This window comes from Chrysemys picta, chromosome 10, assembly GCF_011386835.1.
Source record: "Chrysemys picta bellii isolate R12L10 chromosome 10, ASM1138683v2, whole genome shotgun sequence".
Classification (NCBI taxonomy): domain Eukaryota; kingdom Metazoa; phylum Chordata; order Testudines; family Emydidae; genus Chrysemys; species Chrysemys picta.
The window spans coordinates 72,020,085-72,046,650 of record NC_088800.1 but is presented as its reverse complement, the minus strand read 5'-3'; the positions used below and the strand labels follow the sequence as shown (position 1 = coordinate 72,046,650).

General features: G+C 45.8%; 1 protein-coding gene across 1 annotated transcript in view; it reads left to right on the top strand.

Moving 5' to 3' along the window:
* The window catches only part of DNAH3 (dynein axonemal heavy chain 3), a 120,910-nt gene that overhangs the window by 67,226 nt on the left and 27,118 nt on the right, over positions 1–26,566 (top strand). Inside the window, exons 32-43 of the mRNA XM_008164632.4 lie at positions 8,219–8,310; positions 9,028–9,247; positions 12,078–12,212; positions 13,259–13,370; positions 14,043–14,284; positions 14,737–14,837; positions 14,932–15,037; positions 18,834–18,963; positions 19,465–19,701; positions 20,165–20,268; positions 21,811–22,105; positions 23,054–23,233. Of these exons, the coding sequence (XP_008162854.2) occupies positions 8,219–8,310; positions 9,028–9,247; positions 12,078–12,212; positions 13,259–13,370; positions 14,043–14,284; positions 14,737–14,837; positions 14,932–15,037; positions 18,834–18,963; positions 19,465–19,701; positions 20,165–20,268; positions 21,811–22,105; positions 23,054–23,233 (1,954 nt within the window). The remainder of the gene's footprint in view (positions 1–8,218; positions 8,311–9,027; positions 9,248–12,077; positions 12,213–13,258; positions 13,371–14,042; positions 14,285–14,736; positions 14,838–14,931; positions 15,038–18,833; positions 18,964–19,464; positions 19,702–20,164; positions 20,269–21,810; positions 22,106–23,053; positions 23,234–26,566) is intronic.

Here is a 26,566-nt window from a genome sequence, read left to right as displayed (position 1 = left end):
ATGCACTGACCAGGTAGACAGGAAAAGCCCCGCGAACTTTTGAATTTCATTTCCTGTTTGCCCAGCGTGGAGAGCACAGGTGACCACGCAGAACTCATCAGCACAGGTAATCATGATGGAGTCCCAGGATCGCAAAAGAGCTCCAGCATGGACCGAACGGGAGGTACGGGATCTGCACGCCATATGAGGAGACGAATCAGTGCTAGCTGAACTCTGTAGCAGTAAACGAAATGGCAAAATATTAGAAAAAGTCTCCAAGGCCATGAAGGACAGAGGGCATAACGGGGACGCACAGCAGTGCCGCGTGAAAATTAAGGAGCTAAGGCAAGCCTACCACAAAGCCAGAGAGGCAAACGGAAGGTCCGGGGCAGAGCCGCAGACATGCCGCTTCTACATGCCATGCTAGGGGGTGCAGCCACCACTACCCCAACCCTGTGCTTTGACTCCATCAATGGAGAATCACGCAACAGGAAAGCGGGTTCGGGGTACGAGGAAGATAGCTCACAGCAAGGAAGCACAGAAACCGGTTTCCCCAACAGCCAGGATATGTTTATCACCCTGGATCTGGAACCAGTAACCCCTGAACTCACCCAAGGCATGCTCCCAGATCCTGAGGGCGCACAAGGGACCTCTGGTGAGTGTACCTTTGTAAATATTACACATGATTTAAAAGCAAGCGTGTTTAATGATTAATTTGCCCTGGCAATCGCGGCCAGTACAGCTACTGGAAAAGTCTGTTAACGTGTATGGGGATGGAGTGGAAATCCTCCAGGGACATCTCCAGAAAGCTCTCCTTGATGTACTCCCATAGCCTTTGCAAAAGGTTTCTGGGGAGGGCTGCCTTATCCTGTCCGCCATGGTAGGACACTTTACCACGCCAGGCCAGTAGCACGTAGTCTGGAATCATTGCATAACAAAGCATGGCAGCGTATGGTCCCGGTGTTTGCTGGCATGCAGACAACATCCATTCCTTATCTCTCTTTGTTATCCTCAGGAGAGTGATATCATTCACGGTCACCTGGTTGAAATGGGGTGATTTTATTAAGGGGACATTCAGAGGTGCCCGTTCCTGCTCGGCTGAACATAAATATTCCCCGCTGTTAGCCACGCGGTGGGAGGGGGGGTGAAGTGATCATCCCAGAGAATTGGGTATGTGGGGGGGTGGGGGGTTAGTTGGGTTTGTGCTGCATGTTAACCCGGAAACCGCAGCCCCTTCTTTTACATTGCAAACCCATTTTAAATGGCCAACCCAACGGGTGCTTGGTATGGGAAATGAGGGCGCTGCTGTTTGAAACCATTCCCGCATGTTATGAAGGTTAAAAAGGCCAAAAGACTGTGGCTTACCATGGCTGCCTGCAAGCCGAATTCTGTTGCCTGACACTGCGTGAGTGATCTCTCACACCAAACTGGCAGGCCCTCAATATAAGAGGAAAAATGCGACCTTGTAACAAAAGCACATGTGCTGTGTAATGTGAACAGCAAAATTTAACGTGAGAGAGTGTACCCATTGTTCTCTAAAATGTGTCTTTTTTTAATCACCTCTCCCTTCTCCTCCACCAGCTGCAAATGTTTCTCCTTCGCAGAGGCTAGTGAAGATTAGAATGAGAAAACGGCGGACTCGGGATGATATGTTCTCAGAGCTCCAGATGTCCTCCCACGCTGACAGAGCACAGCAGAATGCGTGGAGGCAGTCAATATCAGAGTGCAGAAAAGCACAATATGAACGAGAGGAGAGGTGGTGGGCTGAATCGTGGGCTGAAGAGGACAGGTGGCGTCAGCTTGCTGTCAGAAGGCAAGAGTCGATGCTCCAGCTGTTGGAGCATCAAACTGATATGCTCCAGTGTATGGTTGAGCTGCAGGAAAGGCAGCAGGAGCAGAGACCGCCACTACAGCCCCTGTGTAACCAACAGCCCTCCTCCCCAAGTTCCATAGCCTCCTCACCCAGATGCCCAAGAACGCGGTGGGGGCGCCTCCAGCCACTCCACCCCAGATGATTGCCCAAGCATCAGAAGGCTGGCCTTCAATAAGAGTTAAAGTTTTAAAGTGCAGTGTGTCCTTGTCCTTCACTTCTCCCCCACCCCTCCCGGGCTACCTTGGCAGTTATCCCCCTAGTTGTGTGATGAATTAATAAAGAATGCATGAATATGAAGTAACAATGACTTTATTGCCTATGCAAGCGGTTCTCGAAGGTGGGAGGGGAGGGTGGTTAGCTTACAGGGATGTAGAGTGAACCGGGTGGGGGGGTCATCAAGGAGAAACAAACAGAAGTTTCACACCATAGCCTGGCCAGTCACAAAACTAGTTTTCAAAGCTTCTCTGATGCACACCGCGCCCTGCTGTACTCTTCTAACCGCCCTGGTCTCTGGCTGCGCGTAATCAGCGGCCAGGCAATGTGCCTCAACCTCCCACCCCGCCATAAATGTCTCCCCCTTACTCTCACGGATATTGTGGAGCGCACAGCAAGCAGCAATAACAATGGGGATATTGGTTTCGCTGAGGTCTATCCGAGTCAGTAAACTGCGCCAGCGCGCTTTTAAATGTCCAAATGCACATTCTACCACCATTCTGCACTTGCTCAGCCTATAGTTGAACAGGTCCTGACTACTGTCCAGGCTGCCTATGTATGGCTTCATGAGCCATGGCATTAAGGGGTAGGCTGGGTCCCCAAGGATAACTATGGGCATTTCAACATCCCCAACTGTTATTTTCTGATCCGGGAAGAAAGTCCCTTCCTCCAGCTTTTGAAACAGACCAGAGTTCCTGAAGACGCGAGCATCATGTACCTTTCCTGGCCATCCCATGTTGATGTTAGTGAAACGTCCCTTGTGATCCACCAGGGCTTGCAGCAGCATTGAAAAGTACCCTTTTCAGTTTATGTACTCGGTGGCTTGGTGCTCCGGTGCCAAGATAGGGATATGGGTTCCGTCTGTCGCCCCACCACCGTTAGGGAATCCCATTGCAGCAAACCCATCCACTATGACCTGCACGTTTCCCAGAGTCTCTACCCTTGATATCAGCTGCGAAAGTTTCACAGCCACTGGGAATCGTCCCACACCTGCAACACGATGCGGTCCCACCAGTTTGTGCTTGTTTCCCGGGCCCAGAATCGGCATTCCACGGCATGAATCTGCCCCAGTAACACCATGATTTGCACATTGCTGGGGCCTGTACTTTGGGAGAGGTCTATGTCCATGTCAATTTCTTCATCACTCTCGTCGCGGCACTGCAATCGCCTCCTCGCCTGTTTTTGCTTTGGCATGTTCTGGCTCTGCATATACTCCAGGACAATGCGCGTGGTGTTCATAGTGCTCATAATTGCTGTGGTGATCTGAGCGGGCTCCATGATCCTAGTGCTATGGCGTCTGGGCTGAAAAAAGGCGTGAAACTATTGTCTGACGGAGGGAGGGGCGAGTGACGACATGGCTTACAGGGAATTAAAATCAACAAAGGTGGCTGTGCATCAGGGAGAAACACAAACAACTGTCACACAGAATGGCACCCCCAAAGATTGAACTCAAAACCCTGGGTTTAGTAGGCTGTTGATTTCACGGAGGGAGTGGGAAGCAAATGAATACAGAACAAATTATTGTCCATCTATCTTTTACATCTTAGGCTGGCAGTAGACGGTGCAGCATGACTGATAGCCATCGGCATCTTCTGGGTGCTTGGCAGAAAATGGTGCATTACGACTGCTAGCCGTCATCGTGAAGATGGTGCAATAGGACTGCCGGCAGGACTGAGTCTCCAGGAGACAAAACATGTCTGTCCAGGTGCCTCTGATTGAACTCACTGAGGAGTATGACGATGATGGATACCAGTCGTAATACAGCATCTGCTGCCAAAAGGCAAGGAGCTGCTGCTGTATAGCAATGCAGTCCCATGTCTGCCAACACCCAGATAGCTGATGACGGCTACCAGTCATACTGCACCATCTACTGCCAAAAGGCAAGTAGCTGCTGCTGTGTAGCAATGCAGTACCATGTCTGCCAGCACCCAGATGACATATGGTGACGCTGAGCTGAGCGGGCTGCATGCTTGCCGTGGTATGTCGTCTGCACAGGTAACCCAGGAAAAAAGGCGTGAAACGATTGTCTGCCTTTGCTCTCATGGGGGGGAGGACCTGACGACATGTACCCAGAATCCCCCGCGACACTGTTTTTGCCTCATCAGGCATTGGGATCTCAACTCAGAATTCCAATGGGCGGCAGAGACTGTGGGAACTGTGGGATAGCTACCCACAGTGCAACGCTCCAGAAGTCGACGCTAGCCTCGGTACCATGGACGCGGTCCGCCGACTTAATGCATTTAGAACATTTTATGTAGGGACACACACAATCGACTGTATAAAAACGATTTCTATAAAACCGGCTTCTATAAATTCGACCTAATTTCGTAGTGTAGACATACCCTAACATGGCTACCACTCTGAAACCTAAAACCATAAACAGCACAAGAAATGTAGTTTCTTGGTCTGTTATGGGTGCAAATGATGGCAGCTGTTACAGGAGAAATGCAGAGCTTTTGACTTGGGTTTTGGGAATAAAAAAGTTGTGAAATTCATTTTACCTGTAGGTTATTTAATATTTGAAATATTTAGTTAAAACTAGAAAATCCACTGAGAGTCAGATTCCACCTGTCACAGATAAACTGCCTGCTTAAAACCTTCTATTGTGGAGTACAGTGACAATTCAGGTTGCAGTCTTCAGACTACCTGAGGGATTTGGATGCCCAATTCTCATTAAAATTAATTGTAATTAAAATCCCTAAACAGCTTTGCAAATCTCAGCCTCAAAGTATAACAAATGTTCCTGTATCAGTAAGGAAAATAGTTGTAGGCACTGGACTGGGACCCAGGGGATCTGAGTTCAATTCCCAGCTTTGCCATAGATTCCCTGTGTGACCTTGGTCAAGTAATATAATCTCACGACCAGGGCCGGTGGATTTTTAGAGGATAACTGTATAGCTACCAGCTAAGGGAGTTATATCTTGAACGCAAGTAGTAGAAGCTCATGCTTTTAAGTCTGGATTGCTCAGGTTCAATCTTTGGTGACTAGCTATGATGGAGGTTGCTACACTTATAATCCTCTTAATCAGAGGTTCTGAATATGCTTTGTTGTAGGCAGAGCTAGCCTATAGTTAAAATTTAGAATGGGAAGTGTTGAAATGTTGGGAAGCCTTATAATTTTGCCAGTCTGGAACGAACATCCCATCTGAGGGATGGGGGCGGGGAAAGAGGAGATTGAGACAGGACCAGGAAACTGGGACAAGGAATCCGGAGCGGTAGTGGGGGGCAGTTGAAATCAGATGAGGAGCTGGGGCGGGTTAGACAGCAATAGGATAGACATAGACTGGAGGGGACGGGAAGAAGGGTCTTTGACTACTAGAGACCACTCCATTCAGGAGCCTGGGATAGACCCAGGATTCCTGAGTTTCACAGTTCCTCTTCTGTCAGCAGATATCTGTGAAACCCAGTGGCAAAAAAAGTGTCTCATCCCCCTATAGAGCTGATCTATCACATATAGGATGACAACCTACTGCCTCTGCCATCACTTACTCCATTAGCTCAAGTGGCAGAAGTCTGTGCAGTGGATCTAAAGGTTCATCGGCAGGGTTGGAGCCATGCGAGTTTCACGATGATTCCACATGCCAGAATTTCTGGGGCAGTTCAGTTTTGATTTTTACAAAAAAAAATGGGGAAATGCATACAGAAATAGGGTGACCAGATGCCTAAATAGGGGAATCTCAAGCAGGAGTAGAGAGGTTATTTTATCTCTGTATTTGGCACTGGTGCAACCACTGTTGGAATACTGTGTCCAGTTCTGGTGTGCACAGTTTAAGAAGGATATTGATAAATTGGAGAGTGTTCAGAGAAGAGTCACAAGACTGATTAAAGGATTATAAAACATGCCTTATAGTGATCGACTCAAGGACCTCAATCTATTTAGCTTAACAAAAAGAAGGTTAAGAAGTGACTTGGTTATAGACTGTAAGTATCTACATGGAGAACAAATAGTTAATAATGGACACTTCAGTCTAGCAGAGAAAGGTAGAGCACGAGCCAACGGTTGGAAGTTGCAGCTAGACAAATTCAGACTGGATATAAGGCATACCTTTTCAATGGTAAGAGTAATTAACGATTAACAATTATACTAAGGGTCATGGTGTTTCTCTAAAAGCTTTTTCTAAAAGCTATCCTCTAGGAATTATTTTTGGAAAGTTCTATGTCTGTGCTATACAGGCGGTGAGACCAGGTGATCACCGGATCCCTTCTGGCTTTATAATCTCAAAACTAGGTACATCAATTCACATGCAAAATTCTCATTGAATTCAATAGGTGTCCTTGCCCTGTGGCTTGCTTGTGGTGCGGGCTGCAGCAGGGGCCGTACAACCCCTCTCGCAGCTTCTTGGGCCCCCTCTCATGGCTCTGTGCACCTGTGTCTGTCATTGTCGTCCTCTCCCCTCCCCCCGCCCCGCTCGCCCAATGTGTCCTGATATTTCACTCTTGCGATCTGGTCACCCTAGCAGGCTGTGGGTCCTGGCCGCCGCTGAGCCCGTTGCCAGCCTGGGGTTCCATTCATTCAGCCGGCAGTGGGCTGAGCGGGGCCAGCAGAGGGCTGAGCAGGGCCGGCAGCCAGGATCCCGACTGCCAGCAACCGGTGGATGGAACCCCAGACTGCCGGCCCTGCTCAGCCCACCTACGGTCTGGGGTTCCATTAACCCATGCTGGCAAGAGGCTGAGCGGGGCCGGCGGCTGAGACCCCGACTGGCAAAGGGCCGGCAGCCGAAACCCCAGACAGACCTGCAGCGGGCTGAGTGGGGCAGCGGCTGGGACCTCAGCCCGCTGCCAGTCGGGGTCCCAGCCGCCGGCTCCGCTCAGCCTCCTGCCGGCCTGGGTGAATGGAACCCCAGGCCGGTGGCTGGAACCCTGGGTGAACGGAACCCCAGGCCAATGGCTGGAACCCTGGGTGAACGGAACCCCAGACCGTTCACCCAGGCCAGCAGGAGGCTGAGCGGGGCCGACGGCTGGGACCCCGGCTGGCAGGAGCCAGCGGATGGAACCCCAGACTGGCATTGGGCTGAGCCTGCTGCTGGTCTGTGGGGGGTTCCATCCGCCGGCTCCTGCCAGATGGGGTCCTGTCCACCGGCCCACTAAGTCCACTGCTGGCCCCGCTCAGCCCGCTGCCGGCTGAGTGAACGGAACCCCAGGCTGGCAATGGGCTCAGCAGCTGCCGGGACCAACAGCCTGCCATTAAAAAAAAAATCGGCTCGCGTGCCACCTTTGGCACGCATGCTGTAGGTTGCAGACCCCTGTTCTAGTGTATATAGTGTATACTGTGTGTACTGTACTCTATGGTAATTTTCACTATATGCAATTTTCCTCTTACGCGCTGACCTTAGAACCTAACCTAAGATGTGACTCCACTGTTGTGTAAAAAAAAAAATTTGGGACACCGCTTTTTGGTGCCCCCAAATCTTGGCATCCTAGGTGGCCGCCTAGTTAGCCTAGTGGTTACACCGGCCCTGCTCACGACACAGCTACAACTACACAGCATACAATCTCTCCTCCCAGTTTGCCCATATGTAAAATGGGGTAATAATATTTCCTTTGTCTTATCTATTTAGATCGTGAAATTTTCAGAGTAGTGAATGTCTCTTGATGTGTCTGTATGGTGCCTAGCAAAATGGAGACCCGGTCTTGGTTGAATGAAGCCTCTGGGCAATACCATAATGCAAATAATCAAGAATAACGATAATAATGGACTCCCCCTGACCTCAGTTTGATTCCTAAAGTCATATGCATGGAAGGCAAATGACAAAAGTCTGTGAATTTACAGAGGAACACTACACCTATAAAACTAAGGCTTGGTCTACACTAAACCCCCAAATCGAACTAAGGTACACAACTTCAGCTACGTGAATAACGTAGCTGAAGTTCGAAGTACCTTAGTTCGAACTTACCTCGGTCCACACGCGGCAGGCAGGCTCCCCCATCGACTCCGCGGTACTCCTCTCGCCGAGCTGGAGTACCGCAGTCGACGGCGAGCACTTCCGGGTTCGACTTATCGCGTCCAGACAAGACGCGATAAGTCGAACCCAGAAGTTCGATTGCCAGCCGCCGAACTAGCGGCTGGGTATAGACGTACCCTAATTCAAGTTATTGCTTTATTCTCTATTCTTGGGTCTACGTTTTTTTAGCTGTTAATTTTTCCTCCCATAGGCATTATTCCGAACAGTTGCCATGATGGTTCCAGATTATGCTTTGATTGGTGAAATTTCACTTTATTCAATGGGATTTCTTGATTCTAGAAGGTGAGTCATATTCAATTTTCCACTTACAGCTGGCTCTGAAATTCCTCAGGAGGCTAACCACTCTGTGTTTGGGGTGGTGGGTGGGGAGTATGTGTGTGTGGTGTTGTTTCTACTGATAATTTGGACTAAATTTTCCAAGTGTTGTGTAAATATTTATCCAGGCAACTGTTCTGTTCAATTAAAATCACGTGATTAAATCCATATGCATTGCTTTGAAAATGAACACCTTAATGGGTATTTTCTGATAATCCATCTCAAAAGACCTGCATGATATTAATTGATTCAAGTTTGTAAAACAACAAAAGCACACAACAAACCTTTGATCTGTACCTTGGCTACCATCGGTGAAATGTACCCCTAGGTGGAGGCCAGCCCAAGGTTACACTTTACTTAAGGCTTACTTAAGCCTCCATAAGTAGTGTGTAAACCTTCTTCTGGAACTTGGCACAGAGGTGAATTGTCACTCTGTGCAAATGAAGTTTTATGTATTTTTGAGGCACGTGAACAGGGGAAACAGCATTTCAGCTGTTACTGTTTTACAAAACCCAAAACAATGGAGAAATCTGTCATTTAGATTTCTATACATTTTGGGGCATGTCCTCGGGTGTAAACTGACATCATTCCATTTACTTCAAAGATCTGGGCTTTAAATATGCAAATATTTGATATATTTGGCATTATATTTGCATTTCACACACCATATTTTAACATCCACAGTCTTGCCCAGAAAATTGTTGCCACATACCGTCTTTGCTCTGAGCAGTTATCATCTCAGCATCACTATGACTATGGAATGCGTGCTGTTAAATCTGTCCTGACAGCAGCAGGAAACTTAAAACTAAAGTACCCAGAAGAAGATGAAAGTGTATTGTTACTTCGAGCTTTGCTGGATGTTAACTTAGCCAAATTCTTGGCACAAGATGTTCCTCTCTTTCAGGTAAGATAACAGGTAGATGCATTCAAATACTAAGTTATAAGAACCTAGAAAGACAGATAGATGGGACTGCCATGATAAACTAAGAAAACAGATCATTGCTTTAATTTAAAACGGTTTTGCCCAAATTCTTTCATCATTACTACTGAAGTCAGTGGGGTTGCACCAATCTAATTGTGGGCACAATTTGGCTCTTAGTATTGTTTTGAAAAATGAACTTATAGCAATGACAGGAGTTACCTTTTGAGTTACCTTATGATATGTTGCATGCCATTGACATGATCTCTTGTAACTCCATTAACTCATGCCAATGAAAACCATTCTTTGCTAATTTTGTATATAAGGATGTGTCTACATCAGGGGTAGGCAACCTATGGCACGTGTGCCAAAGGCGGCACACGAGCTGATTTTCAGTGGCACTCACACTGCCCGGGTCATGGCCACCAGTCCGGGGAGGCTCTGCCTTTTAATTTAATTTTAAATGAAGCTTCTTAAAATTTTAAAAACCTTATTTACTTTACATACAACAATAGTTTTGTTATATATTATAGACTTATAGAAAGAGACCTTCTAAAAACGTTAAAATGTATTACTTGCACGCAAAACCTTAAATTAGATGAATAAATGAAGACTCGGCACACCACTTCTGAAAGGTTGCCGACCCTGGTCTACACTATGGAGACTATATTGGCATTGCTAAGTTTCTGTAGCTATGTCAGCATAACCTTGTAGTGTAGACGCAGTCTACACCAATAGAAGGGTTTTTTTCACCACTGTAGGAACACCACCTTCCTTAGGTACAGTAGCTATGTCGACGGAAGCATTCTTCCATCGATATAGTTGCATCTATGCTGGGGGTTAAGTCAACATGGCTGTGGCACTCGGGGGTGTGGATTTTTCACACCACTGACCAATGTAGCTACATCGACCTAACTTTTAAGTGTAGGCCAGGCCTTAGCTTTGTATTGTGAAGGAGGTGGGGAAAGTTAAATTGCAAGTGTCATAACTATAAAGGGAAGGGTAACAATCCTCCTGTGTACAATACTATAAAATCCCTCCTGGCCAGAGACACCAAAATCCTTTTACCTGTAAAGGGTTATGAAGCTCAGGTAACCTGGCTGACACCTAACCCAAAGGACCAATAAGGGGACAAGATACTTTAAAATCTTGCCAGGAGGGGTGGAGGGGTGGAGGAGGAGGACTGGACCGGACACCAATCCATGCTCTCCAAATCTTTCTGAACAAGTCTCTCATATTTTAAACTTGTAAGTAATAGCCAGGCAAGGCCAGGGGCGGATTAACAAATTTGCCGCCCATAGGCCATCAAAAAATTGCCGCGCCCCCGCCAGCTCACCTCCGCTCCCCCGTGGCAAGCCAGGGAGGGAGGGGGGAGAAGGGGAGTTGCGGCGCGCTCGGGGGATGGCGGCGGCGGTAGAGCAGAGGTGAGCCGGGGCGGGCCGGGGAGCAGTTCCCGGCCCCCCGTTACTCCCCATGCCCGCAGGCCCTAGCTCACCTCTGCTCCGCCTCCTCCGAGCGCGCTGCAACTCGCTTCTCCCTCCCTCCCACAGCGGCAAGCCTGGGAGGGAGGTGGAAGGAGGGAAGCGCGGCGGGCCTGGGGGAGAAGGCGGGCCGGGGATTTGGGGAAGGGGCAGTGTTGGGGAGGGGGCAAGAACAAATTTGCCGCCCTAGGCCTAGGCCTTGTTGGCCTAGGCGATAATATGCCGCTAGGCAAGGTGTATAAGTTTATCTTTGTTTTTCTCAACTTGTGAATGTTCCTTTGCTAGAGGGAGGCTTACCCCTGTTTTGCTGTAACTTTGAAACTAAGGCTAGAGGGGTTTCCTCTGGGCTCTTTGAATCTGATTACCCTGTAAAGTTATTTTCCATCCTGATTTTACAGAGATAATTTTTACCTTTTCTTTTTAATAAAATCCTTCTTTTAAGAACCTGACTGATTTTTCCATTGTCCAAAGATCCAGGGGTTTGGTTCTTTGATCACTTTGTAACCAATTGGTTAGGATATTATTCTCAAGCCTCCCCAGGAAAGGGGGTGTAAGGGCATGGGGGGATATTTTGGGGGAAGAGGAACTCCAAGTGGTCCTTTCCCTTTTTCTTGTTAAATCACTTGGTGGTGGCAGAGTACCAGATTTTAACCTAAGCTGGTAGAAATAAGTTTAGGGGGCTTTCATGCGGGTCCCCACATCTGTACCCTAGAGTTCAGAGTGGGGAAGTAACCCTGACAGCAAGCAATAGAAAATATTTTGTTTGGAAGTCAGAGTGAAAACCATGGTGTTATTGCTAATGTTATGCTTCCATAGAAGGAGGATAATCAATGTTTCAGGCTTCAAAGCCATCCGTATTAATTATAAAGCCATCCATATTAATTATAAAGACCTAAGATCTGGACTTTTGAAAAAAGTCACTTCTGTGAAGTAAGAGAACACATATCTCCCCATTAGTCATTTAATCTCTCCACTCCCCCAATACATTTAAAGGTAGATTTTCAGCAGTTTTGCAGGAGCAATTCATGCCTGTATCATTTGTGACATTCATTCATTTGTGAGTGCAAAACAGAGTGCCTTCACCTCTATCTGATTGTGGGTACAAGTGAGTCAATTAAAGGCACAACTACTGAGGTTTGCACCTGCAGTTAATTTTACAGGTCCAAAAATGTGGGTGCAATTAGTGCCTTTAAATTAGGACTCAGTCCAGCTGAATACATTCCCCCTTAAAGTCCTATTTCCTACCATATTCTATGTATTTCTTAACACTCAGAAGTTCTGCCTTTGTTTTTGTTAGTTTGCTTTTAATAGTATCCTGTTTTTTTCATTAACAGGGTATCATATCTGACCTGTTTCCTGGAGTGGTTCTTCCTAAACCAGACTATGAGCTGTTTGTGCAGGCACTGAGTGACAATATTACAAAAATGAATCTTCAACCAGTTCCTTGGTTTATTGGAAAAATTATTCAGGTATTTAAAGAAAATATTCATCACATCTGAAAAAAGATAATTTATGTATAAACTATTAAAGTACCTGGCTGAATCAGGGCCTAAATTAGTAGCTAGCAGAGCATTACAGAAAGCTTATCTATACAAAGTGAAAACCACAAAATGTACAGACATTGATATGCCAGAAAAAACCTCCACTCTCTATAACAGTAAGTACGAGTTGGTCAGTAGATATTGCCCCCTTCCATGTGCGAAGGGTACTCATATTTGCACGCATGTCTCAGGTCATATGACTGGAGCCAGCAAATGAAATTCAGTCTTACTAAGGGAGCGAATGTGCCTTAGCATAGAGAGCACTGGACTAAGACTCATAAGACCTATGTTCTTTCCTGGCTCTGCTACTGGCCTGCTGGGTGACCTTGAGCAAGTCAGTTCATCGCTCTATACCTCAGTTTCCCCATCTGTAAAATGGCAATAATGATACTGACTGTCTTTGTAAAGTGTTTTGAGATCTCGGTACTGTTATTACTGCCACTCATGGGTTGTGCCTTTATTACACCCACTGCTTTAACTTTCACCCTTTTATTAGTTGCTTTTCCTGATTTGAAACCAAGTTAGTTAAACAGGTACAAACAGTTAGGTGGACACTCTTGTTCTGGTTTAAACCAGACTTATTTTGGTGTAGCTTGGGTCAGTTAGCAATTGGATTAAGCTAAACTGAAAAAAGGCACTCTTAAATTAAAATAATAATGTTTACCAGGGGTTTGCACTAGTTTAAATCAGTTTAAAAACAAATTTAAGTTAAACCAGTGCAAATTTCTAATGAAAACAAGGCCTGAGTTGGAGTAATTTACACTCTGAGGAGGCAGGAAGTGTAATTATGCTGTCTTAGACTCACCTCTGAGTTTGGCCTTAGGATCCTTAAGGGTAGGAATGTCAGTGTTTGTGTCTAGATTGGCTGATCTGCTCTTTCACACAATGTAGGAGTGCAAGAGAGACGTAGTTTCACACACATTACATTCAGTTCTTTAATATATTTAAGTATAAAACTCATGTCATCAATACAGATTTATGAAATGATGCTGGTGCGCCATGGATACATGATTGTTGGAGATGCTTTGGGTGGAAAGACCTGTGCTTACAAAGTGCTAGCCGCAGCCCTTGGTGATTTGTACACAGGTAAAAATAAAAAGCCTACCGAAGATTTCTCATAAAAAATTAATTCTATGACCAAAGAATTTGCTGTACAAAGATACGTTCAGGTTGCTAATTCTGCTGTTAATGGGTTGCAGAATAGAAGAGAATTTGGATGTGCTGGAATAAGATTGGAAAACCTCAGTTAGAAATATTCTTCTTTCTGATCACAGGAATATGCAAAAAAGTCAGTTACACATTTTGTTAAGCAGTATATTTGTGCACAGTAGTCATGCAAAACTAGCAGCAATAGCCTCATCAAACAAATCTCTTAATGTATGGTTCTTCTCTGGAAAATGACTGCAAAAATGGCACCTCTTTGCTCAACAGATCTATTCCCTGGGAGAGATTTTGTGAAGCTCTCTCATTAATGCACAATCAGTTTCCATTGTGCTTCTGTCCTTTCCTCAATTTTTACCTTGTGCTTGTGCACACAACACTCTGGACCTGCCTTTTGCAGCAATAAACTCTATGTGTAAGTAAAGGAAGTCATTACTTACTGCTAGGTAGCTTCCACATGTAAGGTCTATTGGGTGGCTTCACTGGGATTCTATCAGGAATGTTCCACTTCTAAACTTCATTAATTAAAAATATTTTTAAAGAACTTTTGCCTTCTATCTAGCTAATCAATGTAATCTATTTTTAATTCCTACCTAGCAAATTCCATGGATGAGTTTGCTGTTGAGTACAGAATTATTAATCCCAAAGCTATTACAATGGGACAGCTGTATGGGTGTTTTGACCCTGTGAGCCATGAGTGGACAGATGGAGTCCTTGCAAACACCTTCAGACAACAAGCATCTTTAACCACAGATGACAGGAAGTGGATTATATTTGATGGACCAGTGGATGCAGTTTGGATAGAGAACATGAACACTGTGCTAGATGATAATAAGAAGGTAGCCATCATTTTTGCCTGTTACTTTTGCGTGTGAATGCACATAATTAATTGCAGTTGTTTGGTTATTGCAGTTAGTGATCTGACGCTTTTAAGTAAATTGAAATACATGAATTCATCTTTCTAACTGGAAATTCTAGCTGGAGATTTGTTTATTCACAAAATAATAATTATCTTAAACTGCTAAAAGAAAAAGGATTGCTTTTTATTGTGGAATATATAAAGAGCTGGCTAATGCTTCATTTTCTCTTTTTCTCCCAAGTCTGCAAGACTTGGCAATAACAAATGGAGAGCTCTCTAAGACAGAATTCTATAAATATCACATACTACCGGAACATGAATGAATGAATAAGAACTGACACTAAATGGGATGGCTGTTCAGTGATTTTATGATAAGCACTGCTATAAGTGAATGTTCAGCTATGATATGATTAAGCCATGTTTGCTTTCCAGCTGTGTTTAATGAGCGGGGAAATAATTCAGATGAGTTCCAAAATGAGTTTAATCTTCGAGCCAGCTGACTTGGAGGAGGCATCTCCAGCAACTGTCAGCAGGTAACAATAACCCACCCAAAGTCTGAACTATCTCACACAATGTACTTGATGCATTTCAGATACCTTACTGCACCATGACTACTTTTTTTTCCAGGTGTGGTATGATCTATATGGATCCTAATCAGTTAGGTTGGAAGCCTCTGAAGGATTCCTACATGGACACGCTGCCCCCAAATCTGCAACAGGAGCACAGAGAACTGGTGTGAACCTTTTATTTTTCATGTGTCACCCTTATAACTTTTACTTTAAAGGTAATCTGCCCACTATGTCCTAGTATGTCCTATGGGCTTCCAAGTAGGCACATTGGGTAATGTTTTTAAAAGCGCCTCAGTGAATCAGGACACAAAGGGTATGTCTACATTGCAATCAGACTGCAGCACATGTAGACATAACCACACTAGCTTTGCTCTAGCTAGCTTGAATAACTATGCCAGTGAAGCTGTGGTAGCATGGGAGGCAGCACAGGCTAGCTGGCCAAGTACATGCCTAGCATCCCAGATGGGCTTGTACCTTCTATGCTGCCACCTCTACTGCCATGGCTTCGCTGCAATAGAACAAAGCTAGTTTGGGTACGTCTACATGTGCAGCAGTCACACCTCTGATCGCAATGAAGACATACCCTGAATCCCAAGGGGCTCCACAGGTAGTTTGCCTCACTTTCCCCACTTTCCCATCTTTCCATCCAAAAGCCCAGACAAAGCAAAGGTTTCTCTTCCTCCTCCCAGGCCTTCCTGCCTGGCATCTTTTCTGCTTTGGCAGGCCATTCCCAGGCCCTGCCTGGTCAGAGTCTCAGTCCTAACTCCCAGGACTCTCTGCTAGAACCTGCTCACTCTCCTAGCAGTCTCTAATCCCTGGGCTCCTTTCCACTTTTGAAAATTATATCCAATATTACATGGGGTTTAGTGATGTGTGAGACTTCACTAACAGAGTCCTAGTGCATGATAGATGGAGATTATGTGAGCCAGGTCCAGGAGAAGGGGGGTGAAAAATGTGCATTAAAAATGCACCTTCACCTGTTTGGGGCAGTCAGATACGAGCATGAGAAATGCATATATTAATAACATTCTTATCATTCTGGGTCTGCTTTTGCAAACCCTTACTCACTAGAATAGTTCTTACTGAGTAGAACAACTCAGATGGATCAGTGGTGCTCATGTTCGTGTAGTGCATTTACAAATGAGACTGAGGATTTGCCGGAATAAGTTCTGAAGGTTATCTAAGCATTAAACATTGAGTTCAGTGGCGGAGGATCAGGCATTAAAAGGCCAAACAAACTTTTCTGTGTTGGGCCTAGAGCTGGATGAAGCCATAGTTTTCTGTGATCTGCCAGCCCCCTTCTTCACTGTTCAATGGAAGAGCAAACAGGAGCTGGGACCAAATTCAGAAAAAGTGCTTAGGGATGGGGGAATGCTGCCTGATGTTGGTTAAGAAGCAATCCCTGTCCCTTTATAAACTATCTGAAATACCCTTGGAAAAGGCCAAGATAGAGGCAGAGGAGAGGTTGGGCCATGACTTCCTGCACAAGTCAGCAGAGCTGGCTTGCTGTAGAGGGTAAGCGATGATGCTTCACTTATGGCAGTGGTCACTGTGATGGGTTGGATCACAGAAACCCCCTTGGGAGCTGCCACCTGATGTGCAAAGACTACCTCTGCTCCTGTTTTCCCTGCCAGCTCAGGACTCCAGCACTCTGTCTTGCTGAGTCAGACACTCCCGTCTGCTCCAATACAGACCCAGGGTCTGAATCACTTGTCCCAAAGCTGCAAGTTTACCTGAAAACAGCTCACAGAAGTGTGCTTGTCTTTAGCACTCAGATGCCCAACTCCCAAGGGGGTCTAAACCCAAATAAATCCGTTTTACCCTGTATAAAGCTTATGCAGGGCAAACTCATAAATTGTTCGCCCTCTATAACACTGATAGAGAGATATGCACAGTTGTTTGCTGCCCCAGGTCCTTAATTAATAAGGAAAAAAGTGATTTTATTAAAGACAGAAAATAGAATTTAAGTGGTTCCAAGTAGTAACAGACAGAACAAAGTAAGTCACCAAGCAAAATAAAATAAAATGTGCAAATCTATGTCTAATCAAACTGAATACAGATAATCTCACCCTCAGATAGGGTGACCAGATCACCCAAGTCAAATATCGGGACGTGGGGGGGTGTGGCGGGAGGGGGCAGGGCAAACCCCCCCTTTCCTCCACAAGCGCTGGAGGGAGCCCCGGGAGACACAGGCAAAGTGCGGGGCCGGGGTGAGTGAGAGTCCGGTCTGGCCCCGAGTGCAGGCAGGACTCAGTCAGGCGGTAGGGAGAGTAGGGGGGCGGCCTGCGGGGCCAGGCGGCGGCTGTTCTCCCCCCCGGGCAGCGGGACACGGGAGCAGCCGCTGCTGCAGCTCCCACTGCTGCGGGGGGAGGAAGCGCCAGAGCTGCAGCCGCCGAGCTTGGCCATTGGCCGCTTCCTCCCCCACGCTTCCTCCTCCCTACCGCCTGACTGAATCCTGCCTGCTCGGTTCCAGGCTGGACTCTCACTCACCCCGGCCCCGTGCTTCCCCTGCGTCTCCTGGGCCTCCCTCCACAAGCGCCGGAGGGAGGAGGAATGGCGAGCTTGGGGAAGAGGTGGGGATTCGGGGAGGGAGCCAATGGGGGAAGGTGGGGGTAAAGTCAGGGCGGGGGTGGGGCGCAAACACTTCCGGGCTCTGGAGTATTTGCTTGTTTGTCCAGTGTCCCGACCTAACGTTGGTCGGGACGCGGGACAAACAAGGAAATATTGGGACAGTCCCGATAAAATCGGGACGTCTGGTCACCCTTCCGTCAGAGATGCTTCAGTAAGCTTTTTCTCAGACTGGACACCTTCCAGGCCTGGGCACAATTCTTTCCCCTGGTACAGCTCTTGTTGCAGCTCAGGTGATAGCTAGGGGATTCTTCATGATGGCTCCTCTCCCCCCTTTATTCTGTTCCACCCCTTTATCTATCTTTTGCATAAGGTGGGAACCCTTTGTCCCTCTGGGTTTCCAACCCCCCTCACTGGAAAAGCACCAGGTTAAAGATGGATTCCAGTTCAGGTGACATGATCACATGTCATTGCAAGACTTCATTACCCACTTGCCAGCACACACACATACAGGAAGACTCACAGGTAAACACAGCAATCTGCAGACAATGGGAGTCATCAAGATTCCAAACCATCATTAATGGCCCACACTTTACATAATTACAGTAGGCCCTCAGAGTTATATTTTATATTTCTAGTTTTAGATACAAGAGTGGTACATTTATACAAATCGGATGATCACACTCAGTAGATTATAAGCTTTGTAATGATACCTTACAAGAGACCTTTTGCATGAAGCATATCCCAGTTACGTTATATTCACTTATTACCATATTTTTCTACTATCCCAGTTACATTATATTCACTTATTATCATGTTTTTATAAAACCATATAGACTGCACAATGTCACAGTCACACTCTCCCTGCGTACTGGGGAGCTCCAGAAGGCATTTCATAATGGGATGAGGTGACTATGCACTACCCCCAGTGCCCTTAATGGTCTGATGGAACCCTGGTTTTTGTTCCTTCTGCTGTATGCTTACTAGACCTTGGATTTACTCTCTCAGATTATCCTGTAAACCTCAGTGAAATGCGATCTTCCCATATTTAGTCCCTTTGCCTGGGTGGAGTAACAGCTCTCCAAGGTGGAAAGGTCCTTCTGCTGTCTGGATTAATAAGAGGAGAACAAACTTCCTATTCCAAACCATTTATTTGCCTGTGACAAAAACAGCTTCTTTCCACTGTCAGGCTCTGTGGCAACTCCCATAGTGCCTTGTCAAGGCCACTCCCCAATCTCCCCCTCCACCAACCCAGGCAGAATTATTGGTGCCTTAAGGATCCACTTTTATTGAACAGCTAAGTCAAATAAACCTTTGATACAGGTCTAGGTAAGTAAGGAAAATAATGCCACTCCTACACTGTTTTAAAACTGTTTCCTGTTCCGCTTGCAGATTGATGACATGTTTATGTGGCTAGTCCAGCCTTGCTTGGAATTTATTCGCCTTCATTGCAAAATCATAGTACAGACATCCGCTATCCATCTAACCTATAGCATGATGAAACTCTATACCTGTCTGCTCGGTCAGTATCTTTTAATGCTTCAGCCTCTTATTTTTTCCTGATATGTCATAAGAATAGAAAATCCAGGCCACTAGAGACAAGTTAATGCTAGAAGACTTCATTTTGAATGAAGCAAGTGCTTTGGGGGTGTGGATCATATGCCATAGGTCTTTTTCACTGACCTAGTAATAACAACAGTCTTTTGCGCCTTGTATAGCACCTCTCTACTCAGGATCTGAGAGTACTTTACAGGCCTGAGTTAGGCCCTGTGGGCATGGCCCCAGATGTTTAGCATGCTGTTTGCTAACATCCTAATGAAATATTTAGAACTCCTTTAAATATTTCCCATTCATTCATTTTTAACTGAAAACAATATATTGCACCATCAAAACAGGGCCAGAGTCTCACCTGGTGAAAATTGACATAGCGCCATTGAAGGCAATGCTGAGGATCTGGCTTAGAATGATTTTTTTACAAAAGCAGATTTTGATCATTTAACCAAGATTTGAATGCATTTTTTAGATGAAATAAGGAAATCGGGTGAAGAAGAAGGTGAAACCATGTCTAGTCAGCAGATCATCTTATGGCTACAGGGGCTTTTCCTTTTCGCATTGGTTTGGACAATTGGTGGGACCATCAATGCAGACAGCAGAAAGAAATTTGATCTGTTTTTCCGCAACTTGCTCATGGGAATGGATGATGAGAACCCGCGCCCCAAAAGCCTGAAGCTCACCAAAAACAACATCTTTCCGGAAAAAGGTGTTTCTACATAACTGTATTTGTATTGCTTAGTCTTGCTTTACAAACCCTGCCGAATCCTCTCTAGCACTGCTGGGCAGACTGGGGTGCCTGGCACTTTTCCTTTGCTGCGGAGATCCTGCAGCCAGGCCTGAAGGATACACTGTGGGGAGCTCTTTTTTGTTGCTCTAACAAGAGGAGCATGTGCCCCAGATTGACCTAAACGGTGAAATCTGTTGCAGCTAACAACTTCCTGACAGTGAGGTTCAATGGGAGAGGAGGATATTCAGTGTTATTTAGGAGGCATTCATCGCCACACAGGCCATGTGAAGAACTGACAAATCAGGAAAATTCTTTCATTTGATCATTTCTACCCTTGTACTAGAAAGGACTAGGGGGAAATATTGTAGATGCTAAAGTGACATGACATTATTTTGACCGTCTGTTCAGTCAGTTTTCCTGTATTCTGTGTTTTGTTTAACAGGGAGTGTGTATGACTTCTATTTTCACAAGCAAGCCAGTGGACAATGGAACATATGGACTGATTACATCACTAGGGAGGAGCAAAATATCCCTGCTGGTGCAAAGGTTAACCTTTTTTTTTTCATTATAGAAAAGAACTCAGTGATGAAAACAGTGTTATGAAATGACAGAGCTACAAGTCAGTTACATTTGATAGCTATGATTAATTTATATATGACTTCTTTCTGCTTACTGTGTAGTGTCTTAAGCTGTATGGGCTCTCTCCCGCTTAACCCTTGGTTCTGATGTCAGACCTATATTTAAATCTCAGTACAAAAGGTAAATATGGAGCATAAGGGTGATCTTGTGGTGAAAGATCTGGGCTCAATTCCTGGCTTTGTTACAGAATCCTTGTATGACCTTGGGCAAGTCACTTAACCAAGAAGCAGCCTCTGATTTTTGGTGCCTGTTTTTGGGTGTTCAGGCTGAGACCTAGTGTAATACAACATGAATTAATCAGCACTTCTACATGAATTGACTCACAGCTTCCTTAGGACGGGGAGGCCAACTTAGGGGGTCCAAGAAGCCTGAACACTGGAGAACAACCCAGAACAGAGGCATCCACATTTTAATGGCAAGCTTTGAACTTAATCTCTCTGTGCCTTGGTTTCCCCATCTGCAAAGTGAGGTTAATGATACTTCCCAATTGTATCAGGGCTGACTGCCTCCCACGTCTAAGGTCTAAGCCTAAGGTCATACCACAGGCAGTCTGCCTCACTTTCCCCTCTTTCCATCCAAAAGCCCACACAAGGCAAAGGTTTCTCTTCCTCCTCCCAGGCCTTCCTGCCTGGCATCTTTTCTGCTTTGGCAGGCCACTCCCAGGCCCTGCCTGGTCAGAGTCTCAGTCCTAACTCCCAGGACTCTCTGCTAGAACCTGCTCACTCTCCTAGCAGTCTCTAATCCCTGGACATTCCCTCTTTCACTGCAGCCTCCTGCTGCTCTGTATAGAGTGGCTCATTGTATAATCAGGGCTGGCTAGTCCCAGCCCTTAAGGGGTGAACCACACTGTTACACCTGCCTTGCAGGTGTGATGTGGGGTTAAATTCATTAATGGTTGTAGAAATCTTTAAGAAGTTCAAAATGTTGTTAACCATTGCCTCATTACCACTATTCCTCATTGACATGCTAGATATCAGTACAGCTAGCATCTACATGACATATGTGGAAAGAAGAAGGCTGGATCTTTATTTCATCATTTAAAAATAACTTTTAAGTACACAGCACATAGCTGTCCCACTGATGTGGGGGGAGAAGAGACTCCCTGTGACATTTTACCCCTTCCCTTTGCACAGTGAAGGGCAGAATTGAGCCCCAAATTAGGAATTATCCAATGCTCCCATTTTTGCTTTGAATTGTCACAATGCCTAGGAGCCCTAGTCATGGATCGGGCTCCATCGTGCTAGGTGCTGTACAAACACAGAACAAAAGCAGCTCCTTACTACCATTTACAGTATCTACAAGAAACTTGTAATAACCTTTATTTACATATAGAAGTAATTTTAAAAAACTCCTTTTTTGGGCAATAAACTCACTGCAGTAAGTTGATTTCAAACCTCAGTGATTACAGTATTTGTTTTCCACATGGTATTTTAATTTTCCATATAATAGGTGTCCGAGCTTATAATTCCAACAATGGAAACAGCCAGGCAATCTTTTTTTCTAAAAACATATGTGGAACATAACATCCCCTTGCTGTTTGTGGGCCCCACTGGCACAGGAAAGTCCGCTATTACCAACAGCTTTCTGCTGCAACTTCCAAAGCTTAAATACGTCCCTAACTGCATCAACTTCTCTGCAAGAACTTCAGCTAACCAAACCCAGGATATTATTATGTCAAAGCTGGACAGAAGAAGAAAGGGACTATTTGGACCTCCCGTGGGGAAAAAAGCTATAATATTTGTAGGTAAGACAACTTGTGTGTTCTTATTTCTTCATGTAAATTCAAGCTTCAGGAGAACTAAGTGCTTCATTGGTCTGGTAATTATACACTGCCACGCTACTTGCTTTTTTTTTTTAAGGCATCTGTGAAAGGATTAGGACTGTCCCCTGCTGGAAAATTTACATACATTGAAGCACAGGCATGAAAACTAGGGGTGGGGGGGTGTTGCAGCACCCCCATGTTTTGCATGAGGTTCCGGCCGCTGGCCCAGCACCCAGGGTCCCGCTGCTGCTGGCCCTGCGCCCAGGAATCCGCTCCTGGTCCCGCACCCAGGGTCCCAGATGAGGACCTGTGTCTGGGGCTCTGCTCCTGGCCCCACACCCAGGGTCCTGGCTGCAGGACCCGCGCCAGGGTTTTGCTCCAGGCCCTGTATGCAGGGATCTGGCTGCTGGCCCCCCACCCGGGACTCTGCTCCCTCCCACGGCTGTGGTCCCAGCCTCAGCCCCCTTATCCCTGTCCATGTCCTCCCTACCTCCCAGAGCCATACTCCGGTCCTGGCCCCAGCTCTGGGGAGAGGGAGCACAGACAGAGAGGGTGCGAGGTAAAAAGTTTGGGGATTTCTTGCTTTCAGCACCCCCCACTGTAAAAAGTGGTCCAGTGCCACTGCATTGAAGTGGTGCTTGTCTTTAAGATGGTTCGCTCACTTACTTTAAATCTGTGCAGTTTGGTACTTTATGTTGCAATTTGTGATCTTAAGTAAACACAAAACAAAAAAACACCCCATCAGCCAAACAAAATTAAACCAATATCTTTAACTATAAAAAAATTACCCCTGCATGGTATAATTACATTAGATTCAGTTGTTGCATCAAAGAGAAATAATAATAATGAAAGGTAACCTTTTCCTTGTTAAGAGAGAGAATAGGTATCTGTGCTTTGATTTATTTCGTAAGACATGAACGTTCTTTTTAGATGACCTAAACATGCCTGCAAAGGAGGTGTACGGTGCCCAGCCACCTATTGAGCTTCTTAGACAGTGGATTGATCATGGTCACTGGTATGACAAGAAGGATACATCCAGGCTTGATATCATAGATGTCTTACTTGTTTCAGCAATGGGCCCTCCTGGTGGAGGAAGGAATGATATTACAGGTAGGAAATAAATATAATATAATATAATATAATATAGAAATACCTCACTATGACAACCCATTCTCTAGTTGACTGAGGTTATAGAGGGAAGCCTGGCTTACCTAATGTTATTCAAATAGAAGACTATGATCTTGTCTACATGAATAATTAGTTTGCGGCAAGCTGAGGTGTGAGTCTACCCTGCACTAGCATGCTGCAGGATAACTGTCCATGTGGACCCTGATCATGCGCATTAACAGTTTGTCAATGTGCTTTGATCTAGTTCTCTTTGAAATGGAACTAGATCAAAATGCATTAATGAACTGTCCACATGGACAGTTAGTCTGTGGCAGGCTAGCATGGGGTAGATTCACACCTTAGCTTTCCACAAACTAAATCTTTGTATACAAACAGTGCTCTGTTTGTATACAAATTGTAAGCCAGTGAGCAGATTCACCAGCTGGGCCATTCCAAATAAAGCCCACATACACACATTTATTATTACATCTGAATATAAAGGAGCTGGAAAAATGAGCCCAGGATAAGGATGATTGGCTTTGTTTGACTTCTGCCTCACCTGATGGTATAGGAATGATGATGATGATGATGATGACTCAAGTTTAATCCGCGTCTGTTTCCTCCGGGTGGGTTTAATAATCAACAGAAAATACAAAGCCTGAAAATAATACCAAACGCTTAGGAACAGGTATGTTCTTATCACATGTTAGATAACAAATGCTGACTAACACAGTAAAATCCTAGTGTAGACAAGGCAGTTTGTAGCTTTTGCACATGTTACCAGGTCAAGGTGAAAACTAGGGTGAATCTAAGGTTTATCTTAACTTGCTAACTTGTGTGAAAACTACAGATTGTCTTGCATTCACCAGAATTTTAGCTCATCTCAGGGTATATCCACAGTTCGAGTTGGGGGTATGATTCCCAGCTCAGGTAGACATACTTGTGCTAGCTCCTCACTGAGCTAATGCACTAGAAGTAGAATGTAGCCATGGCAGCGCAAACAGTGAGAGGACTAACAGCCTTGAGTGTGTGCCCATTAGAGATGTTGGGTTTGTACTGAGGGAAGCTAGCCCTTCTCGCCACTCCTGCTACTACTGCTATACTTCTATTTTTAGCACACTAACTCTATTAGAGCTAGTGCAAGTATGTCTACTCGAGCTGGGAATCACATCCCCAGATCAAAGTGTAGGTATACCCTTAGTTACCATGAGGTAAGAACATGCCTTTGTGCTGTTTTGGGGTCCACCCAGACCAGTAAGGGATTCTGGCATCATCTGCCCTGTAACCTTGCCTGGTCTTGGTGCTGTGTGGCTATGGTTCAGATCCCAAAAGGACAAGGTCTCATCCCGGCTCTGACCAATCCAGTTACTCTTTACAGGGTGACACGAACAGCCCTTTCAAGTCCTGAGTCTCCCCAAATACGTCTTCCCTGAGTTCTTAATTAGCAGACACTCTGACCATTCTCCTCTGGTTCCTCACCTCTGAACTTCAAGGCATGAAATTAGTGCCCCAGTTATCAACTCACTTTGGCATACACACTCCACACAGTTTGTACCCCAGAGAGCTATTTGGGATTAAAATACAAAAAGTGTATTTAATAGAAAAACCGCAGATTCCAAGATGGAATAGTAGGGGGAAAGCAAACATATACGAGTTACACACAGGAGCGATGCCAGGGTTTTTGGCGCCCTAGGCGGGGGTCCTTCTGCGCTCTCAGTCTTCGGGGCATTTCGGTGGCGGATCCCGGAGCGAGTGAAGGACCCGCCGCAGAATTGCCGGCCCCCCAAATCCTGGCACCCTAGGCGACCGCCTAGGTCGCCTAAATGGAAGCGCCGGCCCTGGTTACACAGAAACCAAACACAGAGACGCAACCTCTGGCTTTGCACTTTCCTATTAGATAAAATCCCTTTTCTAATAAGAGTCACATATTGCCTTAAAACAATGTACCCCCTAGCCATAGGTGGGGTCCAGCATTCACAGACTGCCTTTTGCCTCGAGACTGTCTCCCAAATTCTGGAGGAAATACCTCAGTTCCAAGCCTGATTTGAAAAGGGCTTTTTCCCCGCCCCCTCCAGTCCATAGTGACTCATGGTAATTCAGAATGGGGATACTTCCTCCTGACTTGATGTTCTGAGCCGGAATGTTCTTTTCATTGTAGAGTTGCATCCATGTCTTTCCATTAACCCCAACAGTCTACCATTGTCCTTTCCTGGGCTGGACAATGGATAGTTACTTGAAGCCAAGTTTGTGTAAACAACTGGTTCGGGAGGTGTCTCCACCTGCCTGACTGCTCACTGCCCTACTGTGAGGTAGAGCTGAAATTGCATCACAGTTTATGAGCACAGTTTTCTATAGACACAAATATATAAATTCATAACCATCATAGGCACCAACTTCCTCTCTACCCGGTGGGTGCTCAACCCCCAACCCCTGTCCGCATCAGGCCCCACCCCCACTTCACCCCTTCCCCAAGCCACTGCCTCACCTCTGCCCCTGCCCTGCCTCTTCCCCGCCTCTTTTCACCCTCTCCCCCGAGTGCACCCTGTCCCCGTTCCTTCCCCTCCCTCCTGGAGCTGACCGGAATGCACTGGGAGGGGGGAGGAGGAGTGATCAGTGAGGCTGCCGGTGCGGGAGAGGCTCTGGGGGGCAAGGAGGAGAGGGGGAAGCTTGGCTGTTAGTGGGTGCTGAGCACCCGCTAATTTTTCTCCATGGGTGCTCCAGCCCTGGAGCACCCACAGAGTCGGTGCCTATGATAATCATGGTCTGTATATATATCTCATTTTTGGGGTTTAAGCCTTTTGGTCTCCCCTTGGGGTGTCTGGACCCTGATTGTCACAGCCTTTTTCTTAGAGAAGATAAGACTTTAGAGTTTGAAGACTGGTCTACACACTTGAAAAGTTTCACCAGTAGGAGTGTAATTTTTTGCTGACATTAGTATGCTGCTAAAAGCCCTAGTGAAGATGCAGTTATACTGATGTAAGGTACTCTATGCTGCTACAGTTTATTTCACTTTGGAGAACCGGAATAAGTTGTACTAGTATAAGCACTTTTATACAGATATAATTGCGTCTACTCTGGGGTGGATGGGCCTGCATTCATTGTACTAGTATACTTAAAAGCAGCAAAACTTTTAAATGTAGGCAAGGCATTACTTTTTTGTATTATTTTTGTTTTTATGAAAGCATCGATTCAGGAGATCAATATTGCTGCTTGAGAGATGTACCAGTGTGCTGTGCCACGATATGCGGGCCAATCTGAGCCCAGGTTTACAGCAGTATCAAGCAGCCTTAGTGTAAATGAGAATCAGGCCCTTCATGTTAGACACTGACATTCTTT